Here is a 17929-nt window from a genome sequence, read left to right on the forward strand (position 1 = left end):
AAAGGCAGACGCCAAACCGCTGCGCCACCCAGGGATCCCACTACATTTACTGCATTTTATCCTAGAAGAGAGCAGCCTAACAACCATATGCAATACGCATGGTGAGAGAAGCGGAGCATCAAATGTGTAGATGAGAGCTTGACCCTGGATTACCATTAAATTTAGCTCCTGGTTTCCACCAAGTCATTCACAACTGAACTGAAGACAGTGTGGTAGGAAGGAAAAGGAACAAGGGCAAATCTCATTCAGATTTCCCACTCATTATCAAGTGCCTGTTACCAGCCGTTACAGCTGACGATGTGTAGAATACAGGAAGGAGTAAACATCCAAATTGATTGTAAGATCTAACACATTAATTGCACAGATATATTCGGCACTAGAAATCAATGACCGAGTAAAGAGTATGAAGTACATTCTTAAATTCCATCTCTGACAATGTGGAGTTAGTGAAGGTGCTAAGTGCCCAGTCGCTTTGTGATGACCTTTATATCTCACACATATGCATGCACACACATACAAACACACAAATAAAGATCAAAAGCCATGTGCTTTTCCAATTTAGTCTATCTAGGGATAGAATCTTAGGGAAAAGTCACCCACCACCAAGGACAGAATGATCTATGTAAGTAAGGCTTTTAAACAAAATGATTCAAAAGGCCAAGAGATCACATCACAGTTCATGGAGATACAACAAGCCCTGCAGGATGTACACTGAGTTCTCGTTTCATTCATATTGATTTTTCCCCCAGAAAATACAATTTCACAGATTAGTATCAGCCAGTATAACCTCACATGAAGGTTCTTCGTTTAAATAATGACTGCTCTTGTGTGGCTTCATATTTCTGATTCATATTTTAATTACAGCACTTTATTCAATGCTGCAGAACATAAACCTTTTGGCCAAGGTGTCAGAACCCAGTCACTGAGAATGCATTAATAAGGATTCTTTTCAATTTCATCCCTCTCTGGGGGAGAACAAAAACACAAGACAGAAGAAACAAAAAGAGGGCGGAAGGCAGCAAAGCTTAGTGTTGATGCTGCCACAGATCACATTCTGAGGATAGTACGCAAGAGTTGATACTAGTTATTATGCCTAGGAAAAACTTAATTTCCACCCTAATTTCAAGGTTATATACTAATCTTTCTGGAACACTTTGCTAGAGGAAAGACAGGATGATTTTAAGTTTCTACTTGAACTCAGAACTATTCTTCCTTTTGTATTTTCTTGGGTTTAAGAGAATGGAAGATAGCTGACTTCAATAAACATCATTCCCTTTAGAAATATGAATAAACAGTAAAAATAATAAAAGTCACATGAGTATAGTCCTTTACATAGTATTTTCACATATGTGAATTCATTAAATTTTCATAATCCCATGAAATAGTACAACTATTTCCATTTTACAGATTTGAAGCTTTGTTCAGAGAGGTTGACCAGTAGTCTCAGTTCACATTAGCTACTGAGCAGCTCTTGAATCCAATGTTGTGGAGATACAATGAATGGGGATGATATAACAATACCTTTGTAAATATATAAGGGTCTATATATGTGTATAACAGAATGTTCTGCTAGAATGCTATCTTACTGTCCTAAGAACTATGTGCTAAATTAATATCTAGAGGTATATGGATCAGGTGGCTTTGCTCAATCCCATAAGCAAACGGAGTCAGTTTATTCCTTGTAAATTGCAAACCACTGACTTCAACAGGATTAGGTAAGGTGCTTTTTCTTTTAAAAGTCTATCACAGACTTTAGTGCAGATGGAGGTACTTAATAAAATTTTATTGAATACAAAGCCAATATAAAAATTGTGGGTAGTTACATGATTATTTATTTTAATCGGTCTCTCCAGTAGCTTATAAAGTAGACTAGAGACATGTCTTCCCCTCCCCCCCACCATTGTATCCCAAGTGCCTAGCATAATATCTGGCATACAGTAGGTACTCAATAAATGTTCAATGAATTACATACATTCACGTGTTAAGTGGATGTACGTATTTGTAACAGAAATAGATTAATGCTCATTCATTACCACTCCTAAAAAGTATCTCTAAAATTTAAAAAAAAATGTTATATACTTTCTTAACGAGCATATGGAGCATTGTCTCTGAATATGAAGAAAAGCATTATTAGGGAAGCTCCAAGAAGTGCACAGGGTTTACGAGACTTGTGTGTATGAGTATGCACATGTCTACAGAGAAAGCCTTAACCACATAAATACCCACACACCCACACACACACACCCTTAATCTGTGATCTAATCCTGTCAAGTTTACTGATGATTGCCTTTCATTAATCAAAATCATTAAAACATATTTGCCCAGCCCTCTGCTTGTCTGCAGCAGGCAGCTTGCCAAATATTTCCACAGAAGTAAATGAGATCATTCCTTGGTAGCACCCAAGTCCTTTAGAATTCAGGAGTTTTTCAGTTCACATTTCAGGTTAATCTTTTCCTTTCTTTAAGAACAGAACATCCTCTTTGCAGATCTCCCTGAGGGCTTGGTATTTGCAACATCAAACAGAACATACAAACCACTGCACCCACTTCCAAATGCCTATTATACTGTCAACTGGTTTCCTAACTGCAACCAAGGGAGAAAGCTTAGAGACTCCTAAGCTATTTTGGGGGAAGGGAACTGCTGGAAAGTATGCATAATTTCTCCAAACTACCACTGCATTTTGTTTCACTAAAGAACTCCTAATAAGACGGGCACTATTCCAAGGAAAAAAAAAAAAAGCAACTGGAACACTGACTATAAATCTCACCCCTCTCCCCCTTTTATTTCTCTCAAATTTCCAATTGCTGGCAGGCTCTGAGGGTAGGGGACTGTCATGCATGGCTACCAAGGACTCTTTTCCATACTACTTAATGAATCCTAATAAAATGCAGATCTATAAGAAACAACATTCAGACCAGGGTGAGAATTGCAGCAGTGCCTTCTGGTACCTTATGACTTATGTTTTACTATTCATGTTAGGGTGCCTAGGAAGGGCTATAGGAGAAAGGGGGAGGAAAACAGGCAGATATATGCTTTTAACTTTCAAATCAAACAAGTATGTTCTGCATGTTTCCTTTGCTTCTTTAGAATCAATCCTAAGTAATACAAGCCCAAGAGGAAACTGTGGCTGTCAGCCTGTACCAGCAGGGATTCACCACCTTAATTGCTAACAGTTCATGAATATTTGCTCCAAAAGGACACCATGAATGAGTCCCAAGTAGGACAAGGCTTCCAAAGCATGCAGCAATATACAAAACAAGCACTCATGGTGCACATACACAAATACGTATATAAACACATAAATCCTCCTAGGTGCAGTATTAAACCATTTATCTTCTCTACATGTCCACATTGTCATCTTTCCTTCCTAGAAGTTCCTCACAGTTGGTTACTACAGGAGAAAAAGAAAAGTTCTCAAAGGGCTGCATGTCAGAAACACAGAATTGATGGGAGGGCAGTGAAAGATGAGAGCACAGAGGAGCAGCAATAGGGGCTTTCCCAAAAGTGGCACATCTTTGTGCAGAGTGAGTAAAATCACAAAATGCTGTCATTTCCTTCATGCAGCCCCGAATCACCTCTTCCAAGAAGGATGGCCTGGCCTCACACAGCTGTGAAACCGTCAACACATACAAAAAATAGGTATGTCTTACAGACACTAAACAGATTCTGGGTAAAGTCCTCAAAGGCTGTTGAGTTTAGATACCTGACAAAAGCTCTCTGTTCACACTCTGACATGCTCTATAAACACCTGACATGTTCTCTGCCACCTGTGTGTTAGCAAGGGTCACTTATTTTTGATACAGAATCTCCTGGTCTTAAGCCCAGGCAGCCTAGCAGCTGAAAGGGGCTGACTCACTGTGTGTGAGATGCATTAGATACAGCTCACCTGTACGTGCCCTTCGTGTATCCTCATAATCTTCTTCCTCTCCATTCTGAGTTAATCTTTCAACTTATAAGTTGATAAGAAATGCATCCACTGTGGATAATTTCTTCCCTCTAGAGAAGGCTTTTCTCTCATGCAAAGCCTGTCCATAAAAGTGAAGGAAGGAAGACAACTGAATCACTTGTCTTGTTTAAAAAAAAAAAAAAAAAAAAAAATCCAACTGAAAATGTTGCTTAGATCCACGGGTGCTATTGAGCTAAGCGAGATTACCACCCACAATTTTTGACTTTTGATTTTTATTTAACAACTCATTTGTATAACCTCGATGAATGGAGGCAGCAGACCTGAAGAGATTTGCAGCTGAAGTTCTATCAAGTTGGAAGGATATGTCAGCTGCCAAGTCTGGAAATGGAGCCCCGCACAGCAAGAAAATGGTGAGAGATTGGTTACAGCCATAAGTAATTGATCTGTCTGAAAATACAGGCTACGAGTCATGGGATTAATGCTGGTGCTCCAGCTGGGCTGCATTGCTCATTTCCCTCTAGCTCTCTGACAACAAAGACATGCCTCTTTCTCCAGGGACAAGAAATTTTTATTAAAATCTTTATACAACTTAGCAGCAAAGACTCTGTAAAAGCATCCTAGAGATTTGGGGAGGAGGGGAGGTGCAGCCATCATAAGGAAATCGTCCCACAATTTTCGTTTGATCTAGTTTTCATTTCAAAGCAGTCCACCAGCCTGCTTCCCATGCCCAACATACTTGCCCCTCAGCTCAGCAGACATGGAGAGGGAGCCCTGCTAGTGGTGAGCTTAGCTGGAGAGATGTGGATGAGTAAATCAGTGGAGAGCTGCAGGGGAAAATAAAGTGGGAAGGCATCCAAAACTGCAGCTGTGCTGGCCCATTAAAAAGCTGAAACTCATTCTGCTGTTCGACCTCATGCTTATCACCACATAACTATTCATCAAAGAAATTTCAGTGCAATTAATTAAATTATTCCCATGTCTGTGCCACAGAGTCGTTATTCCAATATCAGCTTTCACTCACACTCTCTTAAACTCATGTCTGCATGCCAAGTCACTACTCTGGGGTTGTCCAGTCTCAATAAAGCTGTGCTCCTCACCACTCACACAGGCTATCATTTCTCTTTTTTATTGCCATTTATTTTCCACTAGGATTTTGCTGCCAGTATATTGGCAGGACTTCCAGTATATGGATGTAATGAAATCTACCACAGACACTTAACACGGGGTCAGGATGGAGCTCAGCTCATGTGAAGCTGTAATATAATAAACAAATGCTTTCAGAAGGAGGATTTTATCAGCTCAAAAATAGAACTTGGTATCCTGTGGTACCAAGTACAGGAAAAAGTTGGAATCATTTGAAAATTCTTGTGATAATTTAGTCTATGGCTGAAATATGCCTAACACAGGAAATCTGAGCTACAGCAGATTCCTTTTCATCTGTCAGAACTCGTTTATTAAAAATGAGGAGGATAAAAACATACTGCTGAAATTATGTTTTTTTTTAATGCCACCATCTCCTTAAGTCACAGACCTGTAAGGGGCACACTCATATAATTTGGAGCATCTGACTCTTGCTTATGGAACTTTTTACTGTTACAGCTATAGTAAAATTAAGAGAATAAGACATCTACCTGATAACCAGTAGGTAAATATTGAAGGCTTTTCTATTTCTCTCATACATCATGATAGCAAATTATAGCACTGGGACACAGTACACACCTACAGAAATTGACGCTAAATGTATTCTGACAAGATGGCCGCCTTCATATAAATACAACATTGGGGAACAGTAGATAGTATTTTGGCAATTGAGTGCTCATGTTGACTCAGAGCTGAAAAGCAGATGTTCAGACAATAACCAAAGGACCCAGAGGAGCCACCATCTCAGGTGTGAGGACCACCTATTCCTCACCTAACTTCCAAGACTCTCAGGAGGTAAGCAAGCCAAACAGGTCAACATGTGATTATATACAGAGGCTCTAGTGCCTGAGCTTCCATAAAAAACCTCATCAGTTCCAGAGTCTAAAAGTGAAAACATACAATTTTTTTGTTTCAAGTGATGAGACTTAACCCTAACATTCTAAACATCAGATGTGTGGCAACAACTTCTAAATGAACTACTCAAAAATTTCTTCTTTATTAGTACCAGGGTGTAATTTAAAGTTGGATTTTTAGGTAATAAAATGATTAGCTGAGAATCAAAACAGTCTGAAAATTTTCCAAAGTTGTTGAAAACCCACAAATCTAAAAAGCTCGAAGAACTATAAGTACAAGAAACATAAAGAAAACACCAACAATGCAGATCATAATCACATTACTTTTAACTAGTAATAGAAAAATTCTTAAAACTATCCAAAGAAGAGGATCCCTGGGTGGCTCAGAGGTTTAGCACACTGGCCTTCGGCCCAGGGCGTGATCCTGGAGTCCTGGGATCGAGTCCCGGATCAGGCTTCTGCATGGAGCCTGCTTCTCCCACTGCCTGTGTCTCTCTCTGCCTTTCTCTCTCTCTCTCTCCGTGTTTCTCATGAATAAATAAATAAAATCTTAAAAAAAAAATCCAAAGAAAAAAGACACAGTATGTGTAGAAAAGATGAGAGTTGGATCTTCTCATAGGAAGCAATGCAATTAAGACAAAAGCAAAAAAAAAAAAAAAAAAATGTTTCAAATACTGTGAAAAAAAGAAACTGTCAACCCAGAATTCCACGCACAATTAAAAGAACTTTCAAAAGCAAAAGTAGGGGTGCTGGGTGGCTCAGTTGGTTAAGGGTTGCACTCCTGATTTCAACTCAGGTCACAATCTCAGGGTCAAGAGATTAAGCCCTGCATCAGGCTCCCTGCTGAGCATGGAGCCTATTCAGGATTCTATCTCTCTCCCCCCTCCCCCCACCTATCCCTCCACTCTGACTCATAGGCGCCCCTGCTCCCGCTCACTCTCAAAAAAAAAAAAAAAAAAAAAAGGGGGAAAGAAAAAGAAAAGTAAAATGAAGACTTTTTTAAAACTATAAAAGCTAAAAGAACAATTCTCCAGCAGACCAGCACTTTAAGAAATGTTAAAGGATGTCTTTAAGGCCAACAGTAAGTGATAAGAGATAGAAGTATAAATCAGTACAGAAGAATGAAGGGCATCATAAAAGGTAACAACACAGCTGGTGTAAGAAGCATTTTTTAAATTTAACTTGAAAAGATAATTAATTAAAAATCAGTGTCAATGTAGTATAGAGTTTATAACATACACAGAAGTAAAAAAAATGTACAAGTATACAAAGAAATGGGAGAAACAGAAGTATGTCACTCTAAGGTTCTTATGCTATATATGAATTCATGTAATATCACGTGAAGGTAGACTGTGACAAATTAGAAACACACCATAACAGCTAAAGCAACAACTAAAATAAAACAAAGAGTTATGGCTATTAAGCCAAGAAAAAAGATAAAATGAAATGATAAAAAATATTTAACTGATTTTAAAAAGGCAGAAAAATTAGAGAGAGGAAAACAAAAAATAGATGGAAATTTTTTTAAATAGAAGATGAAATATTTAAATCTAACCATATCAAAATCACATAGAATCTAAACAATCTAAATATCCACATTAAAAAGGCAAAGATAGCATGATTCAATTAAAAAAAAAAAGATCCAAATATATGCTGTGTGAGATCAACATACTCTAAATGTAAAGACACAAAGAAGTTAGAAGCAAAAGGACAGAAAAGACACATTATGCCAATAACAATCCAAAGAAAACTGGAGTAGCTATATTTCCAAAAAACAAAGTATGTTCAAAGAAAAGAATATTTCACAATAAAGTCAATTCATCAAGAGGACATAATGATCTTTTAAAAAATATATTTTGGGGATCCCAGAGTGGCTCGGCGGTTTGGCACCTGCCTTCAGCTCAAGGCGTGATCCTGGAGTCCCAGGATCGAGTCCCACATCGGGCTCCCTCCATGGAGCCTGTTTCTCCCTCCGCCTGTGTCTCGGCCTCTCTCTCTCTGTCTCTCTCATGAATAAATAAATAAAATCTTAAAAAAAATAAAAATATATATATTTTATTTATTTTTATATATATTAATTTTTTTATTTTTTTAAGATTTTATTTATTTATTCATGAGAGAGACAGAGAGGCAGAGACACAGGCAGAGGGAGAGGCAGGCTCCCCACAGGGAGCCCAATGCTGGACTTGACCCTGGGATCATGACCTGAACCAAAGGCAGATAGATGTTCAACCACTGAGCAACCCAGATGCTCTAAGAGGATCTTAAATGTTTACATGTAATAATATAAAGCTTCAAAACAGATGAAGCAAAAACTGCTAATACTGAAAGGAGAAACAGACAAATACAAAGATATGAAAATCCCTTGATAATCGATAAGACAAGTAAACAATCAGGAAGGCTACAGAAGATTTAAAGAATTTTATCAATAATTGACATTTACAGAACACTTCATTTAACAACATAGACAGCATGGTCTTTCCAAGTACACATGGGATATTTACCTAAACTGACCGTATAGCAGGCCATGAAATAAGTCTTGATAAATTTAAAAGTATTCAAGTGATACAAAGTACATTCTCTGATCAAATGATATTAAAGGGAAAATTAGAAGGTATTTTGATTTGGATGATAATGAAACACAGCATATTAAAATTTGTGGGAGAAACCTAAACTAGTACGTAAAAGGCAAAATTTATAGAACTACATGTATTCGAAAGGAAGAAGGTTTCAGCCAATGCTCTAAGCTTCCACCATAAAATGGAAAAAAAAGAGCAAATAAAAAACAAAAGTAAGTATAATAAAAGAAATAAAAGCAGAAACCAATGAAGGAGAAAACTGAAAGACAATAAAGAATAAACCAAAACTTATTTTTTAAAAAGATCAAGGAAAATGATATCTTTAAACCAGACTAATCAGGAAGAAAATAAAAAGGAAGAAAGCATCAACTACTAATACTTACAATGAAAAAAATCACATCAGAGCAGATTCTAGAAATATTAAATATATAAAAGGAAGATATAAATAACACATAAACAAAATAGTATAAACAATTTTACAGCAATACATTTTGACAACTTAGAAGAAATGCATAAATATGATGTAAAATATAAACTATCAAAGCTCAAAAATAATTAGAAAACCTGAATAGTCCTATATTAAATAAATGGAATGTGTAGTTCAACCTTGCAAAGAAAATTATAGGCCCAGATGGCTTCCTTCATAGATTCTACCAAATATTTAAGAAAGAAATAATAACTAATATTATACAAACTCTTTCTGAAAACTGGCATTCTATCATCCAGAATTGCCTCGATATCAAAGACAAAGACACTGGAAGAAAACTCCAGAATAACTAAATTTAACAACATATAAAAAGGACAATATATCATGTTGGAGTGGTGCATATTCCTGTAATAAAAAGGCTACCTTAATACGTTAGCGTTTGAAAATAAAGTCATGAAATTTATCATATTAACAAATTGACACAAAAAATCCATATTATCATTTCAATAGTTTCATAAATAGCATTTGAAAAAAACCTAGTATCCATTCCTTATAAAAATTTCTCAGCAAACAAGAAATAGAAAGGAACCTTTTCAAAATGAAGACGGCATCTAAAAACAACTTACAGTTAACACCCTAAATAAAAGTAGATAACTGAATGCTTTTCAACTATGATCAGTAAAATGATAAAGATGTCAACTCTCACTATGGTAGTACTAGAGACTGTATTTAGTATAATAAGACAAGAAAGAGAAAGGACAGTCATACAGACTGAAGAAAAAAGTAAAACTATCTTTATTCACAGATGACATTGTTGACTACATTCATAATACATATAAATTCACAAAACAGCCACTAGAACCAATAACTGAGTTTATCATGATAAATATATAAAAATCAACTGTATATACTAGCAAAGAAACACTTAAAATTAATAAAACAATATCATTTACAATAGCATCAAAATATGCAGGGATAAATCTGACACCCAAAATACGAAAAATATGTACACTAAAAACTAAAAAACCTACCTATGAGGAATTAAAACCTAAAGAAATAAGGAAATATACTATTTTCATGAATCAGAAGACTCAATTTTGCTAAGAAGTCAATTTTTCGACAAAAGATCCATACATTCAATACAGTCTAAATCAAAATTATTCTATGGTGCTTTTTAATTTTTTAAATATTTATTTATTTGAGAGAGAAAGAGAGAGAGAGAACAAGCAGGAGGAGAGGCAGAGGGAGAAGAACAAGCAGATTCCTTATTGAGTAGGGAGCCCAACATGGGGCTGGATCCAAGGACCCTGAGATCATGACCTGAGCCTAAGGCGGATGCTTAACCAACTGAGCCACCCAGGTGCCCCTGGGGTGCTTTTTAAAAGAAATGGACTAAGTGATTCTAAAATTCATATGGATGCAAGGGACCAAGAATAGCTAAAACAACATTGAATGAACACAAAGTTGTAAGATTTACATCTTACCTCAAAACACTATAAAACTACTGTAATCAAGATAGTAAATATAGGGTGCCTGGGTGGCTCAGTTTGTTGAGTGCCTAACTCTTGGTTTCAGCTCAGGTCATGATTTCAGGGTGTGAAGGAAGTGACAAGTCGGGTTCCACATTCAGCATGGAGTCTGCTTGTCCCTCTCCCTCTGCTCCTCCCCCTGCACATGTAAGTAAGTAAGTAAGTAAGTAAATATGTAAGTAAGTAAGTAAGTAAGTAAGTAAATAAATAAATAAATAAATAAATAAATAAATAAATAAAAATTAATTCTTTTTAAAAAGATAGTAATTAAAACATGTGGTATTGACAAAATAGACCAGGCTTAAGAATTTTTTTTTTTTCTGAAAAGGGCCAGATAGGAAATATTTTATGCTTTGCAAACTACACATGGCTTCTGTCACATTTTCTTAACTTCTATTTACCTTCATAAGCTGTACAAGATCAAGGCTGTGAGTTGTATTTGTCACATGATCCTTAGTTTGGCAACCCTGAGATAGACAAATTGATGAATGGGACTAAAACCATAACTCTTCCAGAAGAAAACGTAAGGAAAAACTTGCAGCTCTGGATTACAAATGACATTTAGAAATGACACCTAAAGAATGAGTCATTAAAAAACTGATAAATTAAAATTCATCCAAATGTAAAACTCTACTCTTCTAAGACACTATTAAGAGAATAGAAAGATAAGCCACAAACTAAGAGAAGATATGTGCAAACCATATACCTGATAAAGGTCTTGTATCCATAAAAAAGAACACTCAGTAATGCAAAAAACAAACAACCCAATTTTTTTAAATGGGCAATGTATTTGTACAGACAGTTCACCAAAGAAGATACAGAGATGACAAATGAACATATAAAAAGATGTTTAACATCATTAGTCATTGGGGAAATGCAATTCAAAACCATAATGAGATACTATTACACAACTATTAGAATGGCTAAAATGAGAAAGATTGACCATACCCAATATTAGAGAGGATATGGAAGCAATGAAACTTTCACACAATCCAGGCAGCCAGGTACAACAGTGCAACCACTCTGATTACTGTTTGGCATTTTCTTGGAACACTTAACGAACACCTAACACATTATCCAGTCATTATTCTAAGTATTTATCTAAGAAAAAAAGAATGCATACTCTACTTGTACATAATAACAAAAAAATAGAAACAACTCAAATGCAATTTATAGGTGAATGTATAAACAATTTCTGGTATAGCCATGGAATGGAATAATACAAACATAAAAAGAAATAAACTACACGGGCGCCTAGGTGGCTTAGTTGGTCTGACTCTCGATCTCAGTCGTAGAGTTCAAGTGCCACACTGGTTTCCATGCTGGGCATGGAGCCTACTTTAAAAAAGAATGAATGAATGAATCAATGAATGAATCAATGAATGAATGAAAAGAAAGAAGAGAAAAGTAAAGGAATGAACTATAAGCATACACATGAAGTGAATAAATCCCAAAATAATTATGCTGAAAGAGGCTAGACTAGGAAAAAAAAAGAGAATATATTGTGTGATTCCACTGATACAAAATTCTTAAGAATGAATACTACTCTAAACTGTTGTAAAACATTTCTTGGGAATAAGGGAGGGTAGCAGGGTATGAAGGTGAAAGAGACAGAAATTACAAAGGGACAGGAAGAAACTTTTGGAGATGAGGGATCTGTTCAGTATCTTGATGGTGGTAATGGTCTCATGGGTTTATATATATGTGGGTTTATATATATGTCAAAACTTACTAGGCTGTACAGTTTAAATAGAAGCAGTTCATTACATATGTCAATTATACCTCAATAAAGTTTAAAACTAAAGTAAAATAGAACAGTCTATAATTATATCACTGTACATGAATATTAATTGGATCATATGTTTCTAATATGTGTATTGGCAGATGATAACCTAAAAGCCTTGGCCATATAAATCCACTTAGAAAGTATGAAGAAAATAAATTATCAAGCAAAGAGAGGGCCAGAAGCAAAATGAGGGGGATGGGGTAGAGGTAGGGATGAGAAGCAGTATTAAAAGAAGAACCATTAATGAATCATTTCACAAACCAGAAGTTAGCGATTTCACGAAGTTTAAGGAGGAAGGTCAACAGTGTTGAAGAACTGAGAGCTCCACAATATAACATAATATGCTTCATTTACTAATGTAGCCTTGGCATCAGGTTGCATGCATAACAGGCACTGAGTAAAATGATTAGAGATTGACTGAACGGGTAGGAAACGAGCAAAATTACTAGATTTTATGACTTAGGAATTTACTGAGGACCTTATTAGAAAATATTTTAGCAAAGAAAAGTAAAGGCAGTCTGCAGTTGGTTAAGGACTGAATAGGAGCAAGGAGGTGTTTTGCTAACAGGAAATTCAAGAAACACAAGACTAAAAGGGCAGCTTTCCCACTCAAAGTTTCCAAGAAGGATTAAAGTTTTTAGATCCACTATATACTGTTCTTGAACTTCAGACACAGTTCAGACTGTTTGGAACAATTTTAGTCCTTTGGGAATTTCATCATTAAAACCAGAAATAAAGTACTAAAAGACCAGCTGTATCTATAAATATTTTTAAAACATATGCAACAAGTAAAACCTCTCCTCTTTTCTCTACGGAGACATGTGATCTTAGCCTGGCTTCTGCTTTGAATTAGAAATGCTCCCCACTCCCCACCATAGGATGATTTTTAAAAGTTTTTAGGATGAAATTCCTTGTAGGAGAGATTACAATAAATCATCCATATACCATAAAATTTAATTTGGAAGTTCCAGGTATTAGCAAATCAACATTGTAGGCACGTAGTCAACACAGGATTGAAAAGCCATTTTATTTCCATAGTTACATTCTTAGGATTAACAAAATTATTTTTGGAATGGATCTTGGAGGTAGGGAACCATAATGTTAATAATACCTCCCTTCACACACATACACAAAGCACAGGAACAACAGAACATCAGGTAAATCAATACTGCAACACACACACACACACAAACACACACACACACACACACCCCCAAAGGAAAATCCACCAATTTTTCCATTCCTAAAAGTACACACTAACTGGCATCAGCTGGGTTTTCATTTCTTCCCATTTACCAATTCATTAACAAAAGTCTGATTTCTATTTACTAAAAGTGACTTTTCAAAGCTATTAGATCACCTGGCAATTCTGTCAATAAATTTTAGCAAGCACATTTTATTTCTAGTTAAAGTAAATTAAACAAAACATTCTTCAACATTGAGTGTGCTAGATGAGTGGAAATAACTCTTTTCTTTAACCAAAAATGACTCACAAAAATATATTTTTACTAGAGCTGTCTTAGCTGGTTAAGTAGAGACAGAAGACCATTTTCCTTTGAATTTCTAAAGCTATTTTTTAAACTTTCTTTATTTTTCAAGACTTTTCCCTTTAATAATGGTTCCAGAACACGAAGTTTCTTCTATTACTGCAGTACTTTACAGAGCAATTCAACATAACGGCTAACCTCCACCCTACCCCTACACTTCCTTACTCCTCATGGATTAGGGCTTGGAGAGAAAATTCCAAGTAGATAAATTCTCAAGCATTGGCTATGAAGCAAATGCTCAAGGTAACTAAACTGCCTGCTTCGTGCCCAACGCTCCTCCTTACTTACCTTTCAACTTGTTGGATTCCAAAGTCTTTCTGTGATTCTAAGGATATGTCACACTTCTCTTCAATACCCTCTAATGTAATTTTGAATATGGTAGAGTCCTTCAAGTGTTCTTAGTATCTAGCATTCAATATCCCAACTTCATATCCTGGAATCAGGAAGATTTCCTATATTTGACCTTTGCATTTGACCCTTTTGCTATATTGTAAACAAAAATCTCACCATTCACACAAGATCATCAATGACCTTGTTTCCCATTTGGCTTTTAAGAGTCTGATGCCCTCAACTGAGCTAGCCAGGCAATCCTGATTTGGATTTTAAACAATGGCATGTTGGTAATGCTGAACAGCCAGCTCCTTGGGAAAAGATGTATGCTTGCCTACATATGTACACATTTATTAAAATCTTATTGATACAAAAGATATCAAGCAAACGATTTACAAATGAAACTAAAGTATATAATCTTTTTTATTATAAATTCCAACCAAACAGCCAATTGATTTTTACAGAATTCCTCTGTTGAAGTACATGTGACTCTTCTATCTGTAGCCACTCGACGTTTGCATCTGAAGAATGAGTATAATTCTGATGTGAAACTTGATTGGTATATTCAAACCAGTAAAACAGAAGTGGAACAACTAAGACTTATGTCAGAACTTCATTTGTCAAGGACATGAATAACCTCTTCCTTGAACTGGATAATAGTTTTTACATTTACCAATATGTCTTCAAATTTTTGTGCTACCCATGATGTAATATATAATTTCTTTTATACAAATAAAACAAAATTTAAAAATATATATAACAAAATTTAAATTTAATCTATATTGGGGTGCCTACGTGGCTCAGTTAGTTAAGCATCTGCCTTTGGCTGAGGTCATGATCCCAGGGTCCTGAGTCCTGCACTCAGCCCCCTACTCAGCAGGGAGGGTGCTTCTCCCTTTCTCTCTGCCTGATGCTCCCCATGCATATGCTCTCTCACTTTCTGTCAAATTGATAAATATAATCTTTAAAATAAATAAATATGTTTAATCTGTATTAATAACATTTTTGCCTTTATATTTTTTAAAGTCTAGACAGTCAACAAAGCAAGTGATCAAGTCTGGTTTTGTACTGTTTACCAAATTCTGTCGTGTAAATACTACAATCATGGCTGATTTCAAGCTATGGAAAGAATGGCACTAAATGCACAGTTGGGAAGGGATGCTCAGTAGCACATCATTATGTAGTACTTTCACCAAACAGTAAGATCAAGGTCATAACAATTAAATGTAACAAAATAATTGGAAAGTAATGAGTTTGGAATATTTATTATAATTAAGTAAATTTAACATAATTTTTTTTAAAAAACCAAGTTCATATAACTTAATTTTTTAAAACTGTGTTTGACAACTAGCTCACAAAATTCCTGAAAATTTAACAACTGGTTCTTTTAAATTGCTAAGAAGCACACCAAAGTATAATCCTTTTGTTGTTACAAAAGTAAGCTTCCTGCTTCCCTATCATTGGGAAATGGCATTTGAGTTCTTCCCATTAGTGGTTAAGGAGTGCATGAACTATGAACTCCACAAGTTTATTTACAACCAGGCTGTCTTCCTTGATTGTTAGTTATGAATCTGTAGAAACACTGGTAAACCTACCCCTGGCATTACTGTTCCATATTTTCTACCAAATGAGCCAACAAGTTGAGAAGAATAAAAACAAAGAAATAGTCCTCATATTAACAGTTATTTTAAGAGTTTTTTTCTACTCATTTAATAAAAATATGTCTCAAGGCTCTGTTTGCTCCTATCCACAAAATGCAATGAAAACACAGGAACAGACCAGAGTTATACAAAGAGGCACATAAGTTGTATATCAATAGCAAAGTCAAAATCCTTCAATACGAAAGTCTTCTCAGCATGAAATAGGATGAATTTCTTTCTCTACTCCCCTCCATAGCTTGCTTTCTTCCTCCTCTGTTCTCCTTTCCCACCTGTCTTCCCTTCTCCCTTCCCTTCCTTGGACAAGTTGGGGTAAGCAGATAGTGAGAGAGACTCAATCACCATATCTTTGCCCTCCTTCCACACAGAAGAAGAAAACACTGTCTTAGCAACAAATTTTACTTCATTAGGCTGAAGTAACAGTAAAACTAACCAGAATTCTACTAAAGCAAATAACTGAACATTCTCTGACTAGCTACCACATGCTTGGCCCAGAGTACAGGCCATGAGGAATGCAGTGATAAATGGGCCGTGATCCCTGACCACTTGCCCAAGTACAAAACATCAAAGAATGAGACCTTGGCAGATCCACTATCAATCTCAGCATTAAATCTTCCAGAATTATAATGACAGCAAATGACTACTTTTAGGAATATAGTATTCAAAAGACTGGAAAATATATTCCAGACATCCATGGATCTGGAGTATAATTTAGCAGGAAGGCCTGCCCAGGAAGCAGTAAAGCAGGAAGGGGGCAAAGCATAGCCATGCACAGGAGGTAAAACAATCCTGATCAGATATTGCAGCCTGATTGCTTCCATTCCTGGTGAAGTACTGGATGTGTGCACGCAGGCCTGTGTGTGTGTGTGCATGTGTGGGTGCATGTGTGCGTGCGTGTGTGTGTGTGTGTGTGTGTGTGTGTGTTTCAAAGACAAATAAAGGCAAAGAGCTATTCGGTTCATATCACCAATCTATTAATAGTCCATAGGTATAATTTCTGATAATCTTTCAGGGGCTTTCATTATGAAACCAGGAGTAGTTTAAAAAAAAAAAACATTTGCATATGCCTCAGCTGCTACTCAAATTCACTTGAGTGCAAGTACCTATTTTGCTCCTACTATTTACAGAGTATGTGTTAGGCTTTATGAGATGACAAGTGAATGTGACAGGGTCTCTTACCAATCACATGAAGATGACAAGTATACATACATACATACATTAAATATGTTTATTCAGCATTTCAATCACAGAAAACAGGCAGGAGACTCAAAACATCTAGTTGGGCTCTGCCAACTACTGGAGCAAAGAGCAAAGCACATTCTCCCTGGGTCTCTTTTATGAACTCTCAGAATTGGAATTGTCCATAAAAAAACATCTCATTCAATCACAAGTCAAAGTAAATATTCCCTCACAACCTAGACAGTCACCAACAGGGATCTATAATATTTCCAGTGACCTAAGCCCTCTCATAAATCCCATCCCACTTTTGGATGGCTCAAATTGTTAGGAAGTTCTTCCTTCTATAATGGATCTACCTGTATTCTTCTACCCACTGCTCTTAGTTTTCTCCACTGGGACCCTCCAGAATAAGTTCAATCCCTCTCCTACATGACAGCCCTTTAAATAATTGAAGACAGTTGTTATATATCCCTCCAGGCTAAACGGCTCTGGTTCTTTCAACCATTTCTAATAAGACATGTTTCTGAGTCCCTTCGACCACCTGGATAACCTTTTCTGCATGCTCTTTAATTTGAATATTCTCCTAGTTTTGTTCCAATAGGCTGCTATTAGACTATGCTTTCACAATCTGTATTTGTAGTGTTGAGATGTATTTTTAGCTCTAGACACAGGATTTCACATCTATCTCTTCTCAGTATTTCCTCTGCTATATCTGAACTACTGTTCCAACCTGAGACCTTTTGGGATTCTGCTCCAATTACCCAGTGGAAGTGATCTCTCTCTGCATCAGATTGTCTATCTAATTGTCGAGACCACCCTGACCACAATCACATCATGAATAAAAATGTTGATAAAATGGAATCAAATGCACAGCCCTGTTGCATGCAACCACAGACCATTTTTCATGTTTGTGTAATTATTCAACCTGCTATCATTTTGCCTAAATGCGCTATTAATAATTTCAGACTTCATGTTTTCTACAAAAACTGTGTG

At 36.1% G+C, this 17929-nt stretch overlaps 1 protein-coding gene across 11 annotated transcripts in view; it reads right to left on the bottom strand.

The window, feature by feature from the left end:
- Positions 1 to 17929, bottom strand: part of AUTS2 (activator of transcription and developmental regulator AUTS2) — a 1128325-nt gene that overhangs the window by 637388 nt on the left and 473008 nt on the right. The window contains exon 1 of one of the 11 annotated variants that reach the window (XM_038539036.1): positions 3887 to 3946. The exons of the other annotated variants lie outside the window; for them this stretch is intronic. Within the exon in view, the coding sequence (XP_038394964.1) occupies positions 3887 to 3931 (45 nt within the window). The 5' untranslated portion in view covers positions 3932 to 3946. Of the gene's footprint in view, positions 1 to 3886; positions 3947 to 17929 lie in introns of those variants that run through there. 11 annotated transcript variants of the gene reach the window in all.

This window comes from Canis lupus, chromosome 6 (assembly GCF_011100685.1).
Source record: "Canis lupus familiaris isolate Mischka breed German Shepherd chromosome 6, alternate assembly UU_Cfam_GSD_1.0, whole genome shotgun sequence".
Lineage (NCBI taxonomy): Eukaryota > Metazoa > Chordata > Mammalia > Carnivora > Canidae > Canis > Canis lupus.